Source organism: Terrapene carolina, unplaced genomic scaffold (genome assembly GCF_002925995.2).
Source record: "Terrapene carolina triunguis isolate 2854851 unplaced genomic scaffold, T_m_triunguis-2.0 Scaffold42, whole genome shotgun sequence".
NCBI classification, from domain to species: Eukaryota; Metazoa; Chordata; order Testudines; family Emydidae; genus Terrapene; species Terrapene triunguis.
This window is the reverse complement of record NW_020664393.1, coordinates 13,248,232-13,274,520: the sequence shown is the minus strand read 5'-3', so window position 1 is coordinate 13,274,520 and position 26,289 is coordinate 13,248,232. Positions and strand designations below refer to the sequence as shown.

The 26,289-nt window shown below is 42.4% G+C and overlaps 1 protein-coding gene across 1 annotated transcript in view; it reads right to left on the bottom strand.

Annotated features, from left to right (window-relative positions):
• The window catches only part of FAXC (failed axon connections homolog, metaxin like GST domain containing), a 36,622-nt gene extending 13,139 nt beyond the window's left edge, over nucleotides 1-23,483 (bottom strand). The window contains exons 1-4 of the mRNA XM_026652911.1: nucleotides 23,221-23,483; nucleotides 19,216-19,351; nucleotides 11,608-11,804; nucleotides 3,998-4,215 (exon numbers count right to left, since the gene is read on the bottom strand). Of these exons, the coding sequence (XP_026508696.1) occupies nucleotides 3,998-4,215; nucleotides 11,608-11,804; nucleotides 19,216-19,351; nucleotides 23,221-23,483 (814 nt within the window). The remainder of the gene's footprint in view (nucleotides 1-3,997; nucleotides 4,216-11,607; nucleotides 11,805-19,215; nucleotides 19,352-23,220) is intronic.
• Between the last annotated feature and the right edge of the window lie 2,806 nt (nucleotides 23,484-26,289).

The following is a 26,289-nucleotide window of genomic DNA, read 5'->3' as shown; positions in this document are numbered from 1 at the left end:
AAATGACTGAGAGAACAAATTTAGACAGAAATGTGAATGAAAATTGGGAACTCTTTAAGACGAGTTTATCAGATGGCCAAAAAGCCATAATTCCAAAATCAAGAAAGAGGAAAACTTTGTCTACAAGCCCAACCTGGTTCAGTGGCAAAGTGAAGGCTGCAATTAGAAATAAAAAAACCAAAATATAACAAATGGGGAAAAAGAAGAAAGATAGCATCAATATGAATCAGAAGTTATAGGGCGCAGAACAATGATAAGGGAAGCTAAAGACAACAGGGAAAATCCAGGGCTGGCAGGGCAAAAGCCAATAAAAGGGAGTTTAAGTATATTAGGAACAAAAGAAATCCTAATAATGGTATAGACCCATTGCTATATGGAAAGGGTAAGATTGTTAATAATGACACAGAAAAGGCAGAAGTGCTCAATAAATATTTTTGTTCTATATTTGGAAAGAAGGAGGATGATATACTAATGACAATGATGAAGAACCTTCCAGACCATTATCAGCTAAGGAGTAGAGCTTGTCAGCACAATTCTAGCAAAACAATCCCTCCTCAGAATTTGCTTGTGCAACAAAATTGGAACTTTTCCAGAGACAGTCTAATTTTGCCAAAGTTCTGATGGAACTCAGCCAAAAAATGAAACCAAATTTCCCAATCAGAATTAAACCAAATTTCAAAATATTGAAATCCTCTTCAAAACAGAATTCCCTTCTCCCACACATCTCTAGTGAAGAGGATGTTAGACAACCTCTACTAGGGATAAAAGTTTTAAAATTAGCAGGCCCTAGATAACCATGCACCCAAGTGTCCTAAAAGAGCTAGCTGAGAAGATCTCTAGACCGCTGATGTAAATTTTTAATAAATATTGGAATACCAGGAAAATTCCGTAAGATTGGAAGAGTGCTAATAATGTGCCAATATTCAAAAAAGGCAAACAGGGTGATCCAGGTAACCAGATGCTGGATAGCCTAATATACATCCCAAGCAAAACAATAGAAAAGCTGATATGGGATTCAATTGAAAAAGAATTAAAATATATGAATATAATTAATGCTAGTCAACAGGGTTTATGAAAAATAGCCCTGATTTCATTCTTTGATGGGACTGCAAGTTTGGTTGCTAAAGATAACTGCAATAAAGTTATCTAATATAGTTGCATGCTTATATCAATCTAGATATATAGATATAGTAATAGTTATATAAAATTAGTTTAAACTACTGTAAAACAGTGGGCTTAGTACTACCTGACATTCTGATTAAAAATTAGCATATGTAATATCAAGAAAACAAACGTTAAGCAGATTAAGAACTAGCTAACTGGCAGATCTCAAAAAGTAGTCATCAAAGGGAAATAATTATTGAAGAGGGGTATTTCTAGTGGGGTTCTTCAGAGATTGGGATTAAGTCCAATGCTATTCAACATTTTAATCAATGACCTGGAAGTAAATATCAAATCACTGTTGATAAAATCTGTAGATGACAAAGATTGGAGGAGTGGTAATAATGATGAGGACAGGGCAGTCATACAGAGCGACGTGGATCACTTGGGCCCATTCAAACAAAATACACTTTAATACAGACAAATGAAAAGTTGTACATCTAGGTACTATGGTGATCACCTGTACTACATTAGGAAGGACAGTCCTGAAATGCAGAGTCCCAGTCCCAGGCTGAATGACTCCAGGACAATGTTTGTCCCGGATTACCTGTGGCACTGTTCCACGGCTGCCCAAAGCTCAGGGGCAGCGCCAGCCTCTTCCTGGAGGGGGAGCTGAGGTGGGCCTTAGCCCCCCATCGCCACAAGGCCCTACTAAGTACAAGGAATGATCATAGCCCAGGGCAGGTGAAGGGTCCAGGGCTCCCCACAGTGGTCTGGGCTCCCTGGGCTGCTTTTACCACAGCCCAGCTCAGAGTTCTGGCCTGGCCAGGGGGCAAGGCCTCAGGGGAAAGAGAAGAAGCAGAGGGTGAGGCCTTGGGGAAGAGGAGGAGCAGGGGTGTGGCCACAACAGGGGCAAGGCGCCTGCATGTGTCCCACTTCTGCCTTTTGAAAAGGTGGTCACCCTCCTAGGTACAAGGCATGCAGGCCATACCTACAGAATGGGGACTGTATCCTGAAAGCAGAGTATCTGAGAAGGATTTATGGGTTAGAATAGCTGGTGTGCTGAGACCACAGCCTGCTATGCCAGCCAATATTCTCTCTGTTTCCTTGTACTTCCTTGCTGGTCAGTCTATATCCATCTGTTGTTTCTTGTCTTATTCTTAGATTATAACCTTTTGGGGCAAGAACCATCTTCGTTCTCTGTTTGTACAGCGCCTAACACAATAGGGTCCTGTTCCATGACTGGGGCTCCTAGGCACTATGATCATTCAAATAAATAAAATAATAATAATAAATAGCATGCACTCCCAATGCGATGGTATGGCAAAAAGGGCTAATGTGATCCTTCCATTATAAACAAGGGAGCAGTGAGTAAAAGTAGGGGCATTGGTGAGAATGGAATACTGCATACAATTCTATTTTAAAAAGAATGTTGTACAATTGTAGAGGATGCAGAAAAGAGCCATAAAAATGATTTGAGGGCTGCAGAAAATACCAGTGAGAGACTTAAGAAGATCAAAAAGATTGAAAGGTGACTTGATTACACAGTTTAAGTACCTTTACGGGGAGAAAATACCGTGTACTAAAGGGCTCAAATCTAGCAGAGAAAGCCATAATGGGAACCAATGGCTGGAAACTGAAGCCAGACAAATTCAAGTCAGAAATTAGGCACCAATTTTTAACAGTGAGGTGGATTAATTACTGGAACGAACTACAAAGGGAAGTGGTGGATTCTTGATGTTTATAAATCAAAACTGGGTACATTTCTGGAAAATATGCTTTAGTCACACAAGTTATTGGGCTCGCTACAGGGGTGAAATTTAGTAGCCTGCAATATACAGGTTAGATTAGATAACCTGATGGTCTCTTCTGGCCTTAAACTCTATGAATCTCACTGTGAATCCCAGAGAAAGAATGATGTAGCTGAAGCTAGCAAAGAGTGGAAAAGGTGTTATGAAAAACAGAATCAAGAGTGGAAAAAGCATTGTTAACAAATAAAATGTGCATTTAATAAATTCCTCGTATATCAACATTGGTCCAACAGGATTTCATCCTACACAGCCAGGCATGAGCTAACTTAGTCAAGTTTTACCCCTTTAACTTTACCATACACGTATGAAACAGAGGAAAGATTAGAGGACAGTGGAAAAGGATAAGATTAAGGAACTAAAATTCTTCTTTTCTATTACAGAGTATCACTCCTGCTATATCAAGCAGTCAGCTGAACAGTATTCCTTGGGGGCTGGGGTTGGGGAAGGGAGCACAGACGGGTGGCGTAGACTAGCTCTTTTGAAGGAGGAAACCAAAAAAAAAACCTTTTAAGGTGGTCACTAATTTGGTTAAGTTTTGTCACTAAAGGTCCACCTGCTGCAACGAACAATCCTACACCATCACTTCTGACAGTACAAACCCATGTCTCACCAGCAGCTCAACCCTCAGTTTGAATGCCAACCGAATAATAGTTATAACTTGTTAGTAAACAGCTCACTCAAAGACTGTTAATGTCAATCAAATTCTCAACTCATCAAAACAACTATAATACCTTCAAGTGATTTTCAAACACCAGGTTTACAAATGTTTGCTGTTAAAAAGCCCTGGGCCAAGTTCTGCCCACACACACACACACACACACACACAAACAATTCCCAGTGAAGATAAAAGGAGATGAGTGTATGCCCCTGGTGGCAGAATTTGGCAATATACATGTACAATGGCAGCAAGAAAAAAAGTGACATCCCCTTAACTAGGAAGACAGACATGGAATGATAGTGCCATGATAGGCTGTACATATAGTTTGGAAACAAAAGTAATGTTTAAACAGCCTGGCAGAGAGCATTACCAGTAAATCTAATCATGCAAAAAGTGACTGTGCAGAATATAATGGGTTGTACATTACCCAAGAGACCTGCTAGTGACCGCATGTCTTTCTCCATCAGCTTGTATATCTCTTCCTCCGAGAAGCGGCCGATGCCATGGCCGTACATTTCTCGTTTCACAATTCCTTTTGTTAGGTGGCACAGAATCCACTTCAGCAGGTCACTAAAGGGGCCACTGCACGAAAGCATCTTCTGGGTCTCGTGGAGATTGTCCACCCACTGGCAATAAGCTAATGTCCTAGAATGTGGTGAAAACAAGTTACAACTGTGCAGCACATTGACCCCCCAACACCTCTACAAAGTAGCCCGCAAAAGGGTTTGATGAAGAGCTTGCGTAAGTCTTGAGGACCTGAGGATTATTGGCCTGATGGAAAGCTAGCTCTGTGGTAAAATATACATCTTGGTATGAATGTGGAATATCACCCAGAATACTAAATGTTGGCCTTCGTTCTGAAGCACTTGTTCACACTGCATAGCACTTAGTTATGCAAGTAGTCCCACTGAGATCATTGAAATTCAGGGGAGTAAGTACTACTCAACAGAAATAAGGGTTGCAGATCCGGGCCTTAGATTATCACAGCAAAGTGTTGTGCAAACCGGATCTGGTGTTAATAAAAGACTGATACACATTAGACAAACCTTTCCTACCTATCCATTCCCTTTGGCTTATGCTTTATTTATACTTTGTCTAAGAAGTGACTCTATGCACTGCTGAAGCCTGCCAAATGAATAATTTTGCTGCAAATATGATGATTCTTGTAATAGATATTTCTTTCAGAGGCCTCCACTCTCCCCTGAAATGTATTATGGTTTATGGTTTAAACAGAAAAATAATTCATTTAAGAGATTTATGCTTTGTCAGATTGGTTTTATTTTGTATTTTATCCTCCTATGAAGTGAAGGTTTACCCTGAATGAGATATTTTTTCAAAGGGACTTTGCTGTATTTCAATCTGTATGTTTGGTTGTTTGAATGGAAGATGTATTCTTTTAAAAGGAGTCTTTATTAAATTTGCTTTGCCAGTCAAAAATCTCCCAGTTCTCACTTGAATTGCTGGTCTTTATTACTCTTCCAACAGGTTAAAGAGAATTTCAGTTTTTTGCTGAAGAAGCTTGTGAGAAAAGGAACAATTAATTTGGAAAGTGACAGTCGTAAGTAATATTGAACAGTTCACCTCTCCCATTGAAGGCAATAGGATTATTGTCACCAACTTCAGTGGGAGCAGGAGCAGGGAGTTTAAAAGAGTTATCCATCAGAGGAGGAGGTGGGAAAAGCAGATGCAGCCTCGGGTGTCTGGGAAATGCAGGGTGTTTATGACAATATGTGCCGAGTATTCTGAGTAATTTCCAAACTGGAAAATATAAAATCAGCTTAAACATTTGTGGTCATGTTGGAAGCTGGTTGATGGAGGCACAACAGCCTCGTACAGTTAGTTAGAAACATTGAAATATCACATAGTGTAGAATACTATCTACAGGTTAACTGTTCCACTGTATTGGGATTTTCCAGCAAAAGTCACCAGAACCCAGTTTTTCCTGTTCTGAACATGACTTCAGTTTATCATTGTACATAGTTCTAAGCCTGTGGGATTTCCTCATTGTACATACTGATTAACTAATACAAGAGAGAGAATGAGCAAAATCCTTTTGGGGACTCCTATACATTTTCTTTCATATCATCACAAATTTCTGCAACCCAGACAGAAGCAGAGTTCAATATTCCCCTGACACTACACCTACTTTCTCACTAGGGTCCATTTCTAATCTCTTTAGGAAACAGCTCACAAATTCTTCACTTTAATGACTCTATTAACATGTAGTAAAAAGTCACCAAGGATATTTCTTGCTAAGAGTAAAAGGAGGATATTTGGCTTAATAGCCAAGCAAGTTGTAATAAAAGCCCAAGTTATACAATACTCTCAGAACTGAGCACCCAGAGACACTTTCAATTAATCAAATTAAAATTAATTCAGTGAATTAATATTTATATTTAAGTATTCTGAGAGCTGGTGTACTAAAGGCACGGCAAGTTTTTTAATTTGAAATTGATTTAGGTAAGTCAGTTTTAAAAAAACAAGGTGGGTGAGGTAATATCTTGTATTGGGCCAACTTCTGTTGGCAAGAGAGACAAGCATCTGAGCCAGGTCTGGGAAAGGTACTAAGAGTGTCACAGCTAAATACAAGATCAAACAGATAGTTTAGCATCAGTAATTAGTACATATTCTAAGGGACCATCCCAGGTGACCCATTAATACCCTGTAGTCATAGGACAAAAAGGGAGGTTAATGGGTTATAGATTGTTGAAATGGGCCATATTGAGACTGGGATTTTTTAGCATCTAGCAAAGATATGAATTTAAGCTCCCAGGATTGTCTTTTGAGAGTGTTCTGCAAGTTTCCTTTCAGGATGAGGACTGAGAAGTCAGATATAGAGTGATCACTCTGTGAAAAGCATTCACCAATAGATGATATGATGTTTTTGTCTTTTACCATTTTCCTGTACGAGTTCATTCGAGAACATAGTGATTGTCTGGTTTCACCCACATAGTTGTTATTGGGGCATTCAGTGCACTGGATGAGGTACACCACATGTTGTGATAGGCATGTGTAGGATCCATGGATCTTGAAAGATGTGTTGTGGGGGCGTGTTGATCACTGTAGTAGGGGAGATATGTCTGCAGATTTTGCATCTGGTGTTCTGGCAGGATCTGGTGCCACTTTGAGTTGGTGTGTTTTGGTCTGTGTGGAGCTTGCTTCGGATTATGAGCTGGGAAGATTGGGGGGTTGTTTGAAGACCAGAAGAGGGGATTCAAGAAAGATTTATTTCAGGGTGGGATTCCCATTGAGTATGGTTTGTAGTTGTTGGATGATACCCCCTATGGGCTCCAGTTTGGGGTGGTAGGTGACAACTAGGGGTGTGTGGTCGAAGGGAGTCTTATTGCTGTATTGAAGCAGGTTCCCTCAGGGTGTTTGGGTGGCCTGTTCCATAATGTGATCTACTTCTCTGGTGGAGTGTCCTTGTTTGGTGAAGGCAGTTTTGTGTGTGTTAAACTGTATATCCCAGACTTTCTCCTCAGAGCATATTCTGTGGTACCTGAGTGTCTGACTGTAGATAATAGGATTTCTTGGTGTGTTTGAGGTGGTCACTGGATCTATGAAGGCAGATGTGATAATCCATAGGTTTCTTATATATAGTTGTTTATAAGATTCCATTGCTGAAGCTGATTGTGGTATCCAGGAAGTTGATGCTTGTGTGGGAGTGTTCGCAAGAGAGTTTAATGGATGGGTGGTGGTTGCTGAAGTTGTGGTGTAAATATATGAGGGAGTTTAAGTCGTCTGTCCAGAGTCCCTAAAATCTAACCACAATAATGATCAAACCATCAGACAAAGGGGGTGCCATCATAGTCCTCAACCGTGATGACTACGTTAACAAGGCCAACTGACAACTCTCTGACACTACCTATTATAAGGAACTTAAAGAAGACCTCTACAACACAATTTACCCAGGAATTTAAGGATATCATCAAATCCTTTCCCAAACAAATTCAAGAGAAACTCTACAAACTCATCCCCCATGAACCCAAACCAGGGACCTTCTACATGCTTCCCAAGATACAAAAACAAGGAACCCAGGCAGACCTATCTGGCCACAGCACTCTTACTGAAGGAATATTGGGACTCATAGAAACCATCCTCAACCGCCTCACCACACAAAGGGACAGCTTCCTCCAGGACACAACCGACTTCCTCCACAAACTCCACAACATTAACAACCTCCCTCAGCACACCCTCTTTGCCACCATAGATGTCACCTCCCTATACACCAATATCCCTCACAATGATGGCATAGCTGCCTGCCTCGAATATTTACAAAACAAATGACAACCCTCAGATATCCACCCCAAACACATTGCTAAACTCATCCATTTCATCCTCACCCATAACAATTTTACATTCAGCAACAAACACTTTGTCCAAACGATGGGAAAAACCAGAGGTACTAGAGTGGCTCCCCAATACGCCAACCTCTTCATGGGCCACCTGGAGAAGAATTTTGGGACAAATGCACCAATGATATACCTGAGATACATCAATGATATTTTCATCCTCTGGATAAATGACTTAAACTCCCTCATAGATTTCCATCACAACTTCAACACCCAACACCTGTCCATTAAACTCTCACTGGAACTAAATATTTCCCTGAGTCTCACTTACTGATTGTGGAGCAGTACTGAGAACTGGTTGGTTCAGGAAAGGACAAACACAATATAAAGATTGCCGATATGGATATTAATCAGGTGAAAGTACAATAGGGGTGGACCCAGATGATCCATTAAAGGCCTAATTTTCATGAACAGCCTCAGACTTGTGACACTTTGTATGGATGCTTTGGGGGATCAGGTGCCCCAAAACTCAAATTTGGGCCGGCAAAGGAGGTAACTAAATAGCCAACTACCTGATCTGTTCACACAAAGCCATGATTTGAGCACGCAGAAATGTGTGTGCCAACAAATTTAGAGGCTGGGTTAAGGCAACTGAAAATTGGCCCTACCCAGGGTCTTATCAAAGTATGTTATTGTTACACAGCTTGATAAACTGATTTATCTGTACTTACTACCAATACCTATTCATTTTATATCTGTAATATTAGAATGGTGAAACTTGCTTAAAGCTGAGCACTAATTCACACTTCATGTTAGCAAACACATCTGTTGCACACAATGGGCCTCAGCTCACACTGTCACTCAAGCTGACTATTTCATTGACTCCTAATAGGCCTGTTGGGCCAATCATAAGAACTACCAGGGATCAACAGTGGATGTCCTGAAGATCCAGAAAAGAGTCATTAAGGAGAGTACTGGGAGCAATCATACCACTGTAGCTCAAGGCCAGTTCCTCCCCCACACCCCAGGCATGAGTATCTTTATAAAAGGCCTCTCTGAACTCCGGACCTTTAGGAAACACTGTAAGATGATCTATTTTCTCAGGCATCGGGAGAGGGGTGAGTAGTGTCATCAGCTGGTTGTTTATTTGGTTGCATGGGTCTAGGCTGTTATACACTGGCGTTAAGTAGGTGTGTGATCTGTGTATTTTTGAAACTTACTAGTGCCTCAGATAGGCACTCCTGTACAAATCTTTGGATTATTATTTCATTAATGTCCTTTGAATAGGAATGGTCCCAGGAACTAGCATATCTGAAACAAAGACATAGGTAATTACTTTAGTCTCAATGCATAAGTTAGGAATGGGAGCAGGTAGAGAGAGTCACCAGAAGTGGCTAGCTTGCATTGCCCCCTTACTGTTGGAAACTAATTGAGAACTTATGCAAAGCAAGAGATAGGTGTTCACAAAGGTGAAGTAAGAGGGTGGCTCCTTAGCATGAAGAAAGTAGGAGACCATTAGGGACAGATCCTCAGCTGGTGTACATCACTGATGCTCAAGGTTCTTCGATGGAACTATGATAGCTTGCACCAGGTGAGGATCTGATCCTTAGATTTTGTCTAGTTTAGGCAAATAGTTGAGATCGTTCTGGGTAAACAAGCACATTCCTAACGTATTAACCAACCCCAACCTAATCTCAACCTCTCTTCCTAATCTAGATTATCCCTTAGAAAGCAGCAAGGAGACAGATTCCATTTCAAAGAGACAAAAGACTTCTCCTGTAGACCCAGCAGGAACCATGACAGCTATGTTGGTAATTCATAGCTAAAATTTCTGAATGCCATGAGTAATATTCCTTTCCTTTCCCTTAATTAGGAACCTTTGCAAGACCCCCAGAGAACAGACTGTGTAAAGAAGCTAACATATAAATTCCTAGTTTCTGACTGTACCATAACTTTAAGGTAATTTTTGTTTAATCTAATCTGGATTGACATTGACTATTCTAGCAGGGGACATATCAACTGACTGAGACCATTTTTGAAGCCCAATTTAAATCTGACCTCAGCCTAGAAGGCAGGTGGCAGATCTCTGTTCAAATCTCTCTCATCAGGTGAAGGTGGGACTTGAACCAGGGGTCTCCCACATCCAAGGTGAGTACCCTAGCCACTGAGCTAAAAGTTGTAAGAGAGGTCCTCCTCCTTCCCCTAGTTTCTTGTGGAAATGCTGTAGGCGCTTAACTGCAAATAGGGTTCCCAGATGTGAATTGCTAGTAGAGATACACACGTCCCTACAACCTAGACTTAAGCACCTATCTCAATGAGAGGAGTGGGGCCCTCTCGTCGGCGCCCTGCCTAGCCTGCTAGATTTTGGGAATCACAGTGTAAGGTGCCTCTCTCTCCCCGTTCAGTGTCTTGGAGTCTAGGCACCTAACTCGGGCTTTGTGATTCACAGTGTGTTCCTGTGATTTTCTAAGCATCTAAAAGTTCAGCATTGTGACGCTCAGTGTCACAACACCTACGTACGTTGGTGAACCTTGGCCCAAGTGCCTTCAACTGCCATTGAAGTCAATAGTTCAGATCTTGAGAAGCATCAAGCATGTGCAACGCCCACTGAAGACACCTGGAGTTCCAGGTGCTCAGCAGCTCCTCTCAGCAGCTGGCCCAGTAGGAGTGGAACACCTCAGCAGGAGGCACTCAGCCCCAGGCAGGATGGGGCCCATATTTAAAAAAAAAATAAGCAAGAATAAGACATCACAAAATGTACTTTGCTCATTTATTTGACAAGCGTAGTTTAATTGTAATTATTTATGACAAGGCTCCCCAAAATGTGAATCGGTGTTCTGTCATACATATTTTTAATGCAATGAAGTCATAATAGGAACCCTCACTTTGCTTTTAAGGGCCTTACTCAACCAGTAGCCTCACTGATGTCACAAGCAGCATCCTACATTTGTCAGGGTTGCTGTGTCTAGTCCCAAATCTTTGCTGGTGAGTGGGCAGACTCTCATTTTTGTGAGTGTGAGCGTAACCATTAACAACAGGAGATTTAGTGAGGTTCTATCCCATATTATGGTTTATGGGCTTTTAAATGACTTCAGGTCACTCTACCACCAGACAGACAAAGAGAGAAATCCTTCGAGTTGAACGTTAGACCTTACTTTCCTCAGTCAACAATACTGCATCCCATTACTGATAGTGGAAGAATAACAACAACATTCTATTAAATGAAGAGGACTGTGCAAATATATATATAGTTTTCAATTAATTCAAAATATTGCATTCCTGTCACCTATTAATCCCAAAAGCTGGATTTTTTTCTCTCCCTTTTGGCAATCACAAATGTATTAAACAGTCTCAAATTTAGCCTATTATTAATCAGCCCAATCCTGCAGTTATTTCTCATGTGCCACTGAAGTAGTATATGTGAAAGGACTGCATATGCATTAGTAGTATATGTGAAGGAGCCTGTTGTTGCTCCTCTTTATAAACTTGCAGATGGGCAAAGGGCCTGATTCTGAACTTCATTTGCAATGGCTTTACACCCCCCAGTGGTGTTTACTCCTGATTCACACTGGCACAAGTAAGAACAGAAAGAGACACCAATACTCCAAGAGTGAAAAGAATTGTGGAACTGACAGCTCGGTTCTGAGTTATTTGAAAGACAAAGCAAGCATTCATTTCCAGATAAAATGTGCAGCGGCAGGTTTGATAAGATCAGAACAGAACTAGCTTTACCATGCAAGCTTACCAATAGAAGTGCTCCTCCACCATTTTTGTCACTGCTCTGGAAACAGCTCTTTCATGTGGACCAAGGTTTTTATTTAAATTCACTCCGAGTTTCTCTTCCAAAAAGTCAATAATGAACTCAGTGCCAGATACTTTTTTGCGATTGTATTCAATCCAGGGCATTTTCCCTTGAGGGGAAAGTTTTCCATCAAAATAGTTCTAAGAAAAGAAGCAAGTAAACAAAAACAAAAAAACAAACACACACAAAAAACACCCTTCAGCTTCTGTTTGATCAGTATAAAGTTTTCTTTAAAAGGTGCCAATACCCAAAGCATAAAATCAATATCCTCCATAAAGTAACTATCAAACTAGAGCGACAACCTTACTCTAAATGGAAATGCAAAAACCTATTTCCAGCATAAGTAATTCCTAGCCAAAAGAATGTACCCATCATTGTTTTTCTTTTGTTTGGTTTTTTAATGCAAAGCAATGGGACCAGTCCTGAAAGGTGTTATGTGCCTTTGATGCCTTCTATGGTGTGATTTAATGTTAATTATTTAATTAAAGGCCAGTGGGGATAGAAGCACTCAGAACTCCACAGGGTCAGGCCCAATATTCTGGACAATTTTGCATCATAGACAAAATAACAATAATATTTGGTACTTATTCACAGTAGCATTCTTCATCTGAAAAGCACTTCTTGGGTTTTTTACCCACAAAAGCTTATGCCCAAATAAATCTGTTAGTCTTTAAGGTGCCACCAGACTCCTCGTTTTTGTGGATACAGACTAACACGGCTACCCCTCTGATACCTAACTAATGAAATATCTCAGTAGCCCTGAAAGGCAAATGTGGCTAATCTGCGCACCCACTAATCCACACCGAAAGTGGATGCAGGAAGGAAAGTGGGAACAGGAAGGACCTAGACTCAACTTTAAGCTCAGATGAGGAAACCCCAATGGCATGTACTCCTGCCTTCTTTCAGGCCTTTAACGAGCAGCCAGGCCCAAGCGATGGAATGATATGTCACTCCCTCATTGGAGAGGGAAAGTATGTCTTTGCCTATAATCCTGGCATTTCCTGGTCTGCGACCTCACTCATCTGCAGCCAAGGTCCCTGCAATCAGATCCACAAGAGCCCATCACCTGTGTGGAGTCCCATTAAAGTTAGCAGGTCTCTGCACCTAAGTATTTATCCCCATTTTACAGATGGGGAAGCTGAAGCAGAGAGATCAAGCAGGGAATGAGTCAGGAGTAAAACAGGAATTCCTGGCTTCCAGTCATGTAATTAGATCATTAGACCATAATTCTCTTTAATTACAAGTCTGCTTATTCCTAAAAGCACAGGTATGAGCTACTTACTGTATTCTTGTTCTTTTATTTCCTTTATTTAAAAGGACACTCAACAATGTTAACTATTCTTGTGATTTTACAGCAAGTCTCATGATACTTGGTGTTCTTCTTAAAGACCCAGCTCCTTTTTTATGTTATTACATAAAAATCTCAGCTTCCGTTTAAAGATATCCTTCATGGCGAAAAGCTCAAAAATGTGAACCCTAAAGGCTCAAAATGAGAAGCCAAATAAAAAAACTCAAATTTATTATTTTTTAAAATGTTATGATTTTAAGCCAATTATTTTGGGTGTGTGACTCATGATTTTTGAAGGTTTGGGGTTGGCAATACAATGTCAACCTGTTTAGGCCTCAAAAATTTAACTTCCAGAACTCCACTAAGGTGGAAGATAGACAAACACATAGCACACTGTGTGGCAATGGAGATTCAGCAGGAGATCCTCGTTAGATGGCTACATTTAATAATGTTCATGCTGCTGCAGATACACTCTATTTTTAGCACTCTAGTTTGATCAGAGCTAGCGCGGGTGTGTCTTCTCGAGCTAAGAATTACACCCCAGCTCAAAGCGTAGACATATCCTGAGGTGCTAAGGTGCATCTGTGGGTAGCACCAGACTCCTAGTAGGATGGTAAAAAGAGAATCCTTGCTGCTTCAGACAGTAGAGTTGCTTCTGCAGCTCAAAGGTACAGTGCCAGCTGAGGAGATAAAACTAGATCTTCAAAAGCACTCAGTGTTGGCCTCACTCTGTTCCCACTGAAGTCAACAGCAAAACTCCTATTATCCCCAGTCATGCTTAAAAGAAGGTTCCCTCTTGCAGAGCAGCCATGGTGTTAGCATGATTCAGCGACAGCTAACACATGGTTAGGTCCCATCAGCACTGCAAGAAAAAAATGGTACTTTAACCATAAGACAAACTGGGAGATAGCTGTATTATTTTTATGAACATGGTACACGCCTCTCTGCGTTTGTCTATGAAGGGTACTTGGCTATGGAGTTAGATAAAAAAGGGTTGTTAGAAGAACCAAGAAGGAAAGGTAAAACAATGAAACAGATAGGAGACCTAGAGGAAACAATGGAAAAAGCTGAGCACAGCCTGAGAATAGTTTATTCTTTCCAAGGCTAAATCTAGGATCAGAAGGAGGATACCAAATATTAGAGGACCGTGGGCCTAGAAAAGGGCTGGGGTTCAGTGAGTGGCCAGACACTGCCCAGGAAGTGTCAGTGAGAGCTGGCAAGGAAAGGGAGAGAGAGAGACTGCTGTGAGCAATCTGTTTCTCCCAGCCAGAGATGGGGATTAGCTGGATTGAGGGACATTTGGCAAGTTGGCCAGAAAAGTTGGCAACAAAAGTTGGCAAGAAAAGATTAAGACGTAAGTAAGAACGAGGCATACAGGCCTTTTATTGTTTGTACCCTTCGCTCTACATGCTTTCTACCTTTGGGGGAAGGAATAAATACAGCTTTGTTTTGAAGATGCTGATTCTGAGTCACTTTAATCAACTTGCTGGTCACGGTTCCCAGAAAGAAAAGGCTGGCATGTGCCAATGCAGTTGGGCCTGTTGGATTGGCACAGTGGGGAAAAGGGGGCTACACCCCATAGATCCCATCTAAGAGTGGTTGGACTACATGATTCCACCCAGAGTGAGGTGCAGGGAGCCAGGCCTGTCACCCACTGGGTACACTCAAGAGGTACTAGAAGGCATCTAAGGCACATTTTCCCTGTAACTATAACAGACCATGTCAGGAGACAACCATGGTCTAACTCGGTCCCTCCAGCACTGCTGGTTTTACAATGTTTATGGGACCCAACAAAGTACAGTGCTTTAATTTACACTGGGAAAGGAGGCCTCTAAAACCTGTGGGGCTAGAATCTTTCTTTCCTTGTAAATAAACGATTAGATTTGGGGAGGAGGAGCAGAGGGAGACCAAAAATCTCTAAACCTAAATCCTCAAACCCCTTAGAAGTTCGTATGCCGGCAGTCAGATTTCCATTGTCTCAGCCAGTGAGATTGTTGGACAGCTCCCTGCCACTACATTTATAAGGAAGCTGCCCCAATCAGCATCTTGTGAAACACAAGGAAGGTAGGTTCCTCCAGGGCCAGCAGCAAAGACTATGTTAGCTGAAAGGTCTGTCTTTGTCCCTTCCTGTCAAGAGTTTAGCTGGGATAAATTCTGCCTTTAAACCCCATGCAGCCCCATAAACTTCAACCCCAGGGACTGAACATTAAGCAATTTGGGGGTCATGGTAGAAAATTTCCCCTCCTGATTAAACTTTTTAAAAGTTTATTAAGACTTCAACTAGGTTTCCAAGTAACCTGCAGCCCCTACAGTAACATCTATTCCAGCAGGCCCAGATACACAATGCACAGGGGAGATTTAGGGTATGTTTACACAGCAATTAAACACCCACAGCTGGCCCAGGTCTGCTGACTTGGGCTTGCAGGGCTCAGGCGGCAGGAATGTAAGATTGTGGTGTAGAGGTTTGGGCTCAGGCTGGAGCTCAAGCTCTGGGACCTGCAAGGGGGGATGGTCCCAGAGCTTGGGCTCCAGCCCAAGCCCAAATGTCTACAATGCAGTTTGACAGCCCCATGATCCTAAGTCAGCTGTGGATGAGGGGAAAGCAGTGGAGGTGTTATTCCTTGACTTTAGCAAAGCTTTTGATATGGTTCCCCACAGTATTCTTGCCAGTAAGTTAAAGAAGTATGGGCTGGATGAATGGACTGTAAGGTGGATAGAAAGCTGGCTAGATCATTGGGCTCACCGGGTAGTGATCAATGGCTCCATGTCTAGTTGGCAGCCGGTATCAAGTGGTATCAAGTGGAGTGCCCCAAGGGTTGGTCCTGGGGCTGGTTTTGTTCAATATCTTCATTAATGATCTGGAGGATGGCATGGATGGATTACACCCTCAGCAAGTTTGCAGATGACACTAAACTGGGAGGAGTGGTAGACACACTGGAGGGTAGGGATAGGATAGAAATCTGATGAGGTTCAACCAGGACAAGTGCAGAGTCCTGCACTTAGGATGGAAGAATCTCATGCACTGCTGCAGACTAGGGACCGAGTTCTGCAGAAAAGGACCTAGGGGTTACAGTGGACAAGAAGCTGGATATGAGTCAACAGTGTGCCCTTGTTGCCAAGAAGGCTAACAGCATTTTGGGCTGTATAAGTAGGAGCATTGCCAGCAGATCGAGGGACATGATCATTCCCCTCTATTCAGCGTTGGTGAGGCCTCATCTGGAGTACTGTGTCCAGTTTTGGGCCCCACACTACAAGAAGGATGTGGAAAAATTGGAAAGAGTCCAGCGGAGGGCAACAAAAATTATTAGGGGGCTGGAGCACATGACTTATGAGGAGAGGCTGAGGGAACCGGGATTATTTAGTCTGCAGAAGAGAAGAATGAGGGGGGATTTGATAGCTGCTTTCAACTACCTGAAAGGGGGTTCCAAAGAAGATGGATATAGACTGTTCTCAGTGGTAGCAGATGACAGAACAAGGAGTAATGGTCTCAAGTTGCACTGGGGGAGGTCTAGGTTGGATATTAGGAAACACTATTTCACTAGGAGGGTGGTGAAGCACTGGAATGGGTTACCTAGGGAGGTGGTGGAATCTCTTTCCTTAGAGGTTTTTAAGGCCCGGCTTGACAAAACCCTGGCTGGGATGAGTTAGTTGGGGATTGGTCCTGCTTTGAGCAGGGGGTTGGACTAGATGACTTCCTGAGATCTCTTCCAACGCTAATATTCTATGATTCTATGACATGGGCCAGCAGCGGATGTTGAATTGCTGTGTAGACAATGCTCCTGTGCAGGGCTGAGACTAGCACAACCTTACACACACTTGACGTGCCAAGTGGTGGTAGGAAAGTAGATATGATCATGCAAAATCTCCGTATGGCCAGAGAAAAGAGGACTGTGCCACATGCTTCCTTCCAACTACATGTAAAAATCCAGAGTAAGTACAGTGCAAAATAAAGCTGGTTGAGGGTGCTTTAAAGTGCATGTGTTGGAGACAACACTGGCAGACCCTGGGCAGAGGGCAGCACAGCACAGCCTCTTGCCAAAAAGGAAGATTCTTAGAGTAGCATGTGTGTGGCTGTCCCCTGACGATGGGCAGTTGCAAAAATGCCTGTGCTCAGTACACACATGATGCACTCCCCATGGGTCAGGATTCAGTGCCAGGGCACAACAGCTATTGGGATCTACACACCAGCTGTGTGGAAGGCAGGTCTGCCCACTCTGAACCAGCCCATTTGGTAGTGCCCCCATCACTGGCCATTATCAGCATCCATCACACACTGCAGCCAGGATCACTGATGCCAGCTAGACATACCTCCTATGGCATAGAGGGCCCCAATACACGCATTCTTGGAATAGGATAACCAGGGGGTGTGCGTGTGTGTATCATATACATGGTAAGTAACATTCCTTTAAAAATTGCAGAACCATGGGATAAGCTGCTTTTATATTGCAATTTTGTCAGCCTCACCTGCCTTCTGCCCACTACTCCACCTTCACTAGAGCTATTTTAATCATTCCAAACCTGCTTAAACAATCAATTGCAAAGAAAAGACAACCCGCCAAAAATATGTTTGTCCCTGCAAACAGCAATTTCATCCCCAAATTACAATTCAGGCTCAAATTGGTCGGAGGTGTCAGAGGGGCTTTTGCCCATGCTGCACCTGTGCTGATATGTTTAAAGTTCACTATCTTGTGAGCTGTGCCAGCTGGACCTGGGAGGCATATATCCTTGGGAGGCCAGGAATTTCCTCCTTTCCAGTACAATACTGTGCTTGGTTTTAGTGCTGGAAAATCACAAGATAATGGACATTAAAACCAGACGTGACTTTTAAAAAAACTATTTTAGATACTCTTAAAGGGTTCTAAGGTATATCAGTTATCATTTTTCTTTACCTCAGCTGCCCGTACATGTTCACTATTCTATTCGTAGCAGTAAAGCAGCAGAGTTTTGTTGGGGGTGTATACCAACAACAATAAGTAAAAATACTCTAAATAACATTTCTAAAAAAAATTCCTGCCAGCTACATGTCAAAAACAAACTAATTTTCATAACAGTGTGATATAAAAGTGTTACTGGAACCCATATGAGATGACCACACAACTTACTCATGGCTCCACTACTTGTGAATAATGTAGTCACCCCAAAACGTCTGCCAATAAAACAAACATTTATACCACATTGTACCATCATGTATTTTTATCATATTAAGCATTCATATAGTCCATCTTAAATTTACACAGTGCATTACACATGCAGAAAAAGGTATGTTCTCTGCCTCAGTGAGTTGACAATTATAAAATGTAAAACAGCTCAGTTAAAACTGTAACAATGGAGTGTGAGCTTATCCAGTGGCCTGGTGGCTAGATCTTGACTAGTGGAGAGTCAGAATACATCTCCCAGTCTCCTGTCTCTCAATCCCTGGTTTACTTTGGGATTCAGTCCATGGAGAAAGACAGTGCCTCAACAGCAACCCATCCACTATTAAGAAAGGGCATTCATGGGCTCTGCAAGCAATCCTGTCCTCCTCAGCGAGGAGGGCAGTGTCTGCAATGGAAGGCCAAATGAGGGATGTGTGTCTATTCTATTAGGAGAGCATAGAAGAGACACCCTCAAAGGAAAGAAAAAAAACTGCAACAGCTTAAATTTGATCTATTAACATAGCAGATCTGGTAGGTTACATAAAACTAAACAACATTGAATTTTAGAGCAAACCCAGTCCATTATGTAGCATTATATGAACCCTGAACCACTCCAAAAGTTCATTTCCCCCCAAATTAAATTTTCAATTGCCATCAAGCAATGAAATCTGGAATAGTGCTTGAATGTTTAGACCAACCAACTTATGTTAGGTCTACCTTGAAGATCACAGACCAAAACTTCACTATAGTGATAAGTGTGTATCTGGGGGGGAGGTGCAGGGGGTAGGGCGGCGAGAGGGCGGCAAGCCCCGGCCGGGGCTCCGCACTCCCCCCGGGGGGCGGGGGGGGAGGGCCGCGGGGGGGGGGGGGGGCAGGGCGCCGGGGGGAGGGCGGCGAGCCCGGCCGTGGCCCCGCTCTCCCCGGCGGCCGGAGTGCCGCGCTGCCCCCCTCCAGGTGCCGCCCCAAGCACAAGCTTGGTGGGCTGGTGCCTGAAGCCGGCCCTGTAGCTACCTATATGTGTACTTATACACTTCTCTTGGATAGGATAGATATTTCCCCTGCATATTTAGTATTGTGTGTTACTATACTTAACCATAATGTAAAGGGAAACAGTGCACTCAAGTTTACCTGGTAGGGTAAATCAGCCATCCTTAAATAAGTTTCCATTTTCAAACAAAAAGGAGATAAACTGGGAACACCATTGTTAGGTCTTGAAAATTGATGCAGTATAATAGCATCTTTGGAATCAACCTCTTGCTCTTTCCTGGCAAAAGAAAACAGAATTAAAAGAAACCCAGATTACAGCATATGCCATATATCAATATATTAAGTGCATGAAGGAGCGAGAATGGCTGAGGCAAAACATTTTGTCCTCCCTTTAATGGGTTATTGTAATTTTTTATTCATCAAGTCTGAAATCACTAAAAAGCACTTACATTGCAGGAGCAGAATTCAGACAGGAAGCTTAGTTAATTCTATGTTGGAGAGACCAAAAAGTCTTGCAAACCTTAGGTAATAAGCCCAGGCTCATAGACTAAAATAAGCAAGCAAGCAAGCCTGAAACTCCCCTGCCTTGTGCCTCATGTAGTCACTCAGGGCTTGTCTACATGGTGCCTTAGTCCACACTAGCTGGGATGTGAATTTTAATGTGCACTAGCATGTTGCACACTACCTGGCCTGTGTGGACCCTGCTGGCACACATTAAAAGTTCCCTTGTTCTGGGTAGCATATTACTGTTTGAAATGGGACTATATTAACATGCACTGCGGAACTTTTAGTGCATGTCAGTAGGGTTCATACGAGCCAGTTAGTGTGCAGAATGCTAGTATGAACTAAAATTGACACCCAAGCTTGTGTGGACTAAGGCAGTGGTTCTCAACCCTTTTTCATTTGCGAACCCCTAAAAAATTTCAGATGGAGGTGAAGATGTCTTTGGAAATTTCAAATGGAGGTGCAGGCCCCTTTGGAAATATATCGTCTACATATATAATTGAATTCTGTTTTCAGTCTAAGTCTTTCACGGACCCCTTAGACAGAGTGAGTGTAAAATGCTCCGACTTTGTTGTGGTAGGGGTTTTCAGCCACTCTGCACAGTTATAAATGACAACACAAGGGGTGAGGCAATGGAAAAATCAGGCCCTGCAAATCTACTTCCTTCAGTTAAGGGCTTTAAAGAAAAGAGAGGCTCTCTTGAAGAACATGAACAACTCAAGCATAGTTCCAGCTCTCCTATCCCCACTTCCAGACTCAGAAATGCCATTCACCTCCACTGTCTGTAAACTTGTCATTACCCTTGGCCTTGTTCTCTGTTCTTTGTATCTCCTCCCGTTGTACATGTGTCCATTACCACCTCTGCACTTGACTGCCTTGACTCCACCCTGTGGAAGCCTTCACCACTTCTCGTCTCAACTATTTTAACTCTCATCTCTATGGCTTCTCAAGATCCGTATTCTCCTAACTCCAGAATATCCAGGAGACTGCTGCTTGCCTTCTCCCATCTACAAAGATTCATGGTCACATCACCCCTGCTGTCAAACAACTCCAATGGCTATTCATTCATTTCAGGATCCAGTTCAAAATGTCCCATTCATGGTTCTCAAAGCCCACCATGGACTTGCTCCAATCTACCTCCTGGACTTGGGACCAAACTTTTGCTCTCAATTACACTGAGGCAAATCAAGAGGATTCCAAAGGATTTACACTAGTGTAACCGAGAGCAGAATTTGACCCAAGCTCCATGAGATCCATCAAAGTCAATGTGGCTGTACAGGTGTAAAACTGGAGCAAGTCAAAGGAGTAAGAAGGCCCATTGTCTCTTATGCACACTCCTGCACCTCTGGCACTTGTCTAGCACTGGCCTCTTATCTGTGCCTTCACACAAATTTGCAACTGCTAGTGTAAAAGCCATCTGCTCTGATGCTTCTGCCATCTCAAACAGTGTTTCAGTTTCCATCCACCTCATCCAGTCTTCATCTCTGTTGATTTCTTATCTAAAAACATATCTGTTCTTCTTTGCTCTGGCCTGTAAATTTCTCTTACAGTAACTGCCTTTGGTTATTGACTTTAAGGGAGATTTTCATAGGCACATGTGTCAAAGGGAGTGAGGTGCTTACTGGCTCTTTATGCCTTTGGAAATCACCCCCTTTATGACTCCAGGCCTTAACTGAATCATCACACACTATCTTGATACAATACATTGTGTTGAATAGTTTCAGTCCGTGAAGCATTTGGGATATATTGTCCATGAAAGATGCTGTACAGCATAGGGTTGCACTGCACATCACAGACAGCAGCCCGTGCAGTTTTGGTTAGCATGATGATGATGATTTTAATCTCTCAAAAATGAGCTCTGAACTGCCAGAGATTATATTAGTTTGCTTTGCTTTTAAAATTTGGCCACTAGCAATTGCAATTTGACTGCCAAATTTTACACATTTTAAAATGTCTGATTTTAAATCATTTAATACATTCATAGTATCCCTTTATATACTGTACATATTGAAACATTCAAACACAGATTTAACATTACTAATAGCCTGTGCAGATGGCACATATTTGCTGAACCAGTAAATCACATCTACACATTTCTCCAGAAAATTTAATATCTTTTAAAATATAGCTACGTGAAGTAATTTCATTCTGTAAATCTCTCCTAAGAATAGAGGCAAGATAATCTACGAAATTTAAATGATAAAAACATCCCTGAATTCAAGTATTTTCCAAGAATTATGTTTATACAGTTATTTATTGTAAGCTGAATGAAAATAAGCGCATAAAATATATAAGGCAAATATATCTTTCAGTGCTAGTGTTATTAAAAGGTTATCAATGGCAACATTATCTTTGTTTACCTTATGTTGTGCATGGCAGCTCATTAGTACAGGGCTACTTTGATCCTTTATTTCTTTGAAAATGTTGTATCCAGAAATAACTTCTGTGTTTTGCCATTGTTTACATTACACAAACAGCTGTCTTGTGCAATGATCATAGTAACCATTTAGGACCCAGTTATGCAGTCCTCACTGAAATCAATGAGAGACTTAGCTGAGTAAGAAGGGCAGGTTGGGGCCCATAGTGGTCTGAAGTTCATCTCCATTCCATTTTCATAATGTTAGTCTCCACCATACTTCTATGGTGTACATATATCAAATCCCCTGAGATTGTTCTCACTGATTTCTTTAAAACAGTGTACTAGTAATATATCACCTCTGTTGTGGACAGTATATTTCCAGGTACATCCTTGGGAAATCAGTAGTTAAAGCCACCATTTTCTGAGATGATTTACTATCCTTGTAAACAAACTGCAGCACCATATGCAACTGTTTACTTCAGATCTCAGTCTATGACAAACATACTCCTGTGTCTATTCCTGCTCTCATGCTCCCTATTACTCACACCATTATGAAGCTAGAGATCATAACCAGACACAATACTACATTGAAAACAATTGTGGCTTCTTCTTATTTCCAAGAGATCTTGTATAACCAGTTGATGCTGCATCATTTTAAATATGCATTTTCATATTAGATTTTTGAGCAACCCCAAAAAAGCACTGACCAGTATGTTTAATTTGATGCTGAGGTTTATTATGCAGAGTTGTCTTATTTAAACATACTGGTAGTTTGGGTGAAGATGGTTTAATACATGATGATCTATTAAACAATTTTTTGCAAAGCAGCTAAAATGGCAAGATCTAAGAGTAAGGTGGGTCCATAATGAAGGTAGTTCTTGTTTTAAAGCCCACTGGTTTAATTCTGAGCCCTGTCCTTAAAACACAGGCCAGACAAGTCAGATGTTTCCAGATAAGGCTAAAACTATCTCTGAAAAGTGCCCTGTGGTTGACTCCCCTAGAATCTATGACACTTGGGTTTTAAGAATGATGTATCTACTGGTGTGACATTAATCCTTACAGAGCTGAAGCTCTGAAATGCCCAGTAAACACAAATAATTACAAAAGACTCCTGATTTCTGCCTTGCTCGTTGTTATTGTGTCAGTTTCTCAAGGGGTGAAGTCGAGTACAATGCATTCCCATCAGATCAGAACTGCCTTATTATTTCCTATTCCCATTGCAGCGTCTATTCCAAATACTCCCTGCTGCAGCCTGCCCCAGGCTCTCTCTCCCTGTCTCTCACCTAATTGCCAGGAGTTCATGTAGCAGATACGCCGCGGCAGCGAGCAGGGCTCCCCCAGTCAAATAAAGGGTTTTCTTCCACCACGAATCAGAACCCAGCCCTGCCATCATCCCACCGTAATCCTGCCAAGGGAAAGCGATGATGTCCCCATAAAAGGAGAAGTGCTCTTCGGATCCTGCACACCAGCCGAGGGTGAGGCTCTGATTCCGGCTCAGCTCAACCACACAGGACCTGGAGGAGGCAAACCCAACACCCCAGTGCATGCTGCGCGTTGCCTGCCGCTCCCTTTCCCCTCGCCGCTCGCCAGGGCAGTCTGCATGGGCAAGGGCTGCTCTGGAGCCAGCCGGCACGCTCGGCTTAGCAGCGGGCCAGGAGGGGATGGAGCAGCGGTGCTGGGTCTCCGTGGTGATCTCTGCAGCAGCCTCCTTCTGCAGCTGCCTCTCGCCTTTGTCTCTTCGCATCGAGGAGCCTGGGTGATGTCATTGCTCCTGGGAGCGTCAAAATACCGGGGCACTAAAAATCACACCGCTCTCTCCTGTCCCCTTCCTGTCCTCCCCCACCGATAGCCTCTTCCGAAAAGCAACCGTTCTCTCCCCATCAGCGCGGGCTAGGGAAGGGCACAGGAAAAGGGCAAAACTCCCCTCGTGCTAAAGGGACATGCTGGCATTTGCTACTAGGCGGAGGGGGGAGGATCCAGATTAATGGCTGGATTGGAAAGATTTACTCTCCAGGGGGAGGAAGCAGCTTTCTGCTCTGATAGCTAATTTCCCCCCGAAGCTATAAATTACATTACACAGTTAGCCTGGACCAGGTCATGTGTTTAGGCTTTAGCTTGAGAAAATGGAAATCAACCATTGTTGTGTGTTTTATCTGGTAAACAAACCTGACTGCAATCTACCCTCGTTTGGGTTGTATTAAAACGGCAGTAAAGATCTGCCAGTTGCATTCCTACCCTTGCAGTGTGCATTGGAACAGGTAGCAAAGCTAGGGTGGTTTTTTTTTAAATGTTAAATACCTCCCAATAAGTGTGCGAGATGGGCATCTAGCATAATTGCACCTCTTGCCATGTATGAAGAACCATGTCATTTATAAACATATAGCAGGGAATTCTGAATGGCCAGCTGTGCCATTCTGTAGAATCATAGGAATGACCTATTTTGTAGGTGCAGCTGTGGATAAATCTGTGCATAGTAGGAATACATGCAGATTTTGTGAATGCCGTTTAGACAACTGTGTCTAAAACTCTGGGGTGAAATCCTGGACCCACTGAAATCACTGCATGTTGCACATCTAGTCTTTCATTGCTGTTTAAGTCCATCATTTAAAACATCAATGGTTATACAACACAGTCACAGAGTTTAAGGCCAGACAGGACCACCACATCATCTAGTCCGGCCTTCTGAGCCAGAAGTGAGCCCTGCACCCTACCATCACAAGCAACCCCCACCATACAATTACACTCATAAATGTGTCCAGCTCTCATTTAAAACTAATTAAGTTTTTTGCCCCTCCCCCTCCTATTGGGAGGCTGTTCCAGAACCACACCTCTCTGATGTTCCCTTGGTGTTCACACCTCAACTGCTAGCAGAGCACCTCACCCTCCCTGACTGAACTAACCTCGTTATCTCCATACTGATTTATACCTGCCTCTGGAGATTTCCATTACTTGCATCTGAAGAAGTGAGGTTCTAACCCACGAAAGCTTATGCTCCCAATACTTCTGTTAGTCTTAAAGGTGCCACAGGACCCTCTGTTGCTTTTTACAGATTCAGACTAACACGGCTACCCCTCTGATACTTGACACCTCTCTGATGGTTAGATACCTTTTGATTTTCAGCCTGAATTTTTTCATGGCCAGTTTATATCCACTTGGTCTTGTGCTAACATTGTCCATAGGCTTAAGTAGCTCTTCACCATCCCTAGTATTAACTCCCCCTAATATATTTATAAAGAGCAATCATATCCCTTTTCAACCTTCTTTTTGTTAGACTAAACAAACCAAGCTCTTCCAGTCTGCTCTCATAAGATAGGCCCTTCTTTCCCCTGATCATCCTAGTAGCTCTTCTCTGCACCTGTTTCAGTTTAAATTCATCTTTCTTGAACACAGGTGACCAGAATTGTACACAGTATTTCAGATGAGGTCTTACCAGTGCCTTTTACAATGGCATTATTACTTCTCTCTCTCTACTGGAAATACCTCTAATACATCCTAGGATAGCATTTGCCTTTTTTTCATAACTACATCACATTGCTGGCTCATACTCATCCTGTTAGCAACCTACACACCCAGGTCTCTCTCCTGCTCTGTAACTTCCAAATGATGAGCCCCAAGCTAGCAGCATAAGTTCTTATTATTAGACCCTAAGTAAATGACCTAGCATTTTGTACTATTGAATTTCATTTAATTTCTGTCACTCCCATCTTCAAGGTCACTCAAATCTTCCTGTATAATATTCCGATCCTCCTCTCTATTGACAATGCCTCCCAACTTTGTATCATCAGCCAATTTCATGAGCACTCTCCTGATTTTTGTGCCAAGGTCATTAATAGAAATATTGAATAAGACTGGTCCTAAGACCGATCCTTGAGGAACTCCACTAGTAACCTCCTTCCAGTCTGATAATTCACCTTTCAGCACAACCCGTTGCCTTCTCTCCTTTAACCAATTCCTAATCCACTTTACAATGCTTGTACTGATCCTCATCTTCCCCAGTTTAACTAATAACTTCCCATGTGCTACGGTGTCAGATGATTTACTGAAGTCCAAGTATCAGAGGGGTAGCCGTGTTAGTCTGAATCTGTAAAAAGCAACAGAAGGTCCTGTGGCACCTTTAAGACTAACAGAAGTATTGGGAGCATAAGCTTTCATGGATAAGAACCTCACTTCTTCAGATGCAAGTAAAGTGAAGAAGTGAGGTTCTTACCCACAAAAGCTTATGCTCCCAATACTTCTGTTAGTCTTAAAGGTGCCACAGGACCCTCTGTTGCTTTTTACTGAAGTCCAAGTACATTAGACCTACCGCACTTCCCTCATCAAAAAAATCAGTTATTTTCTAAAAGAATGTTTCT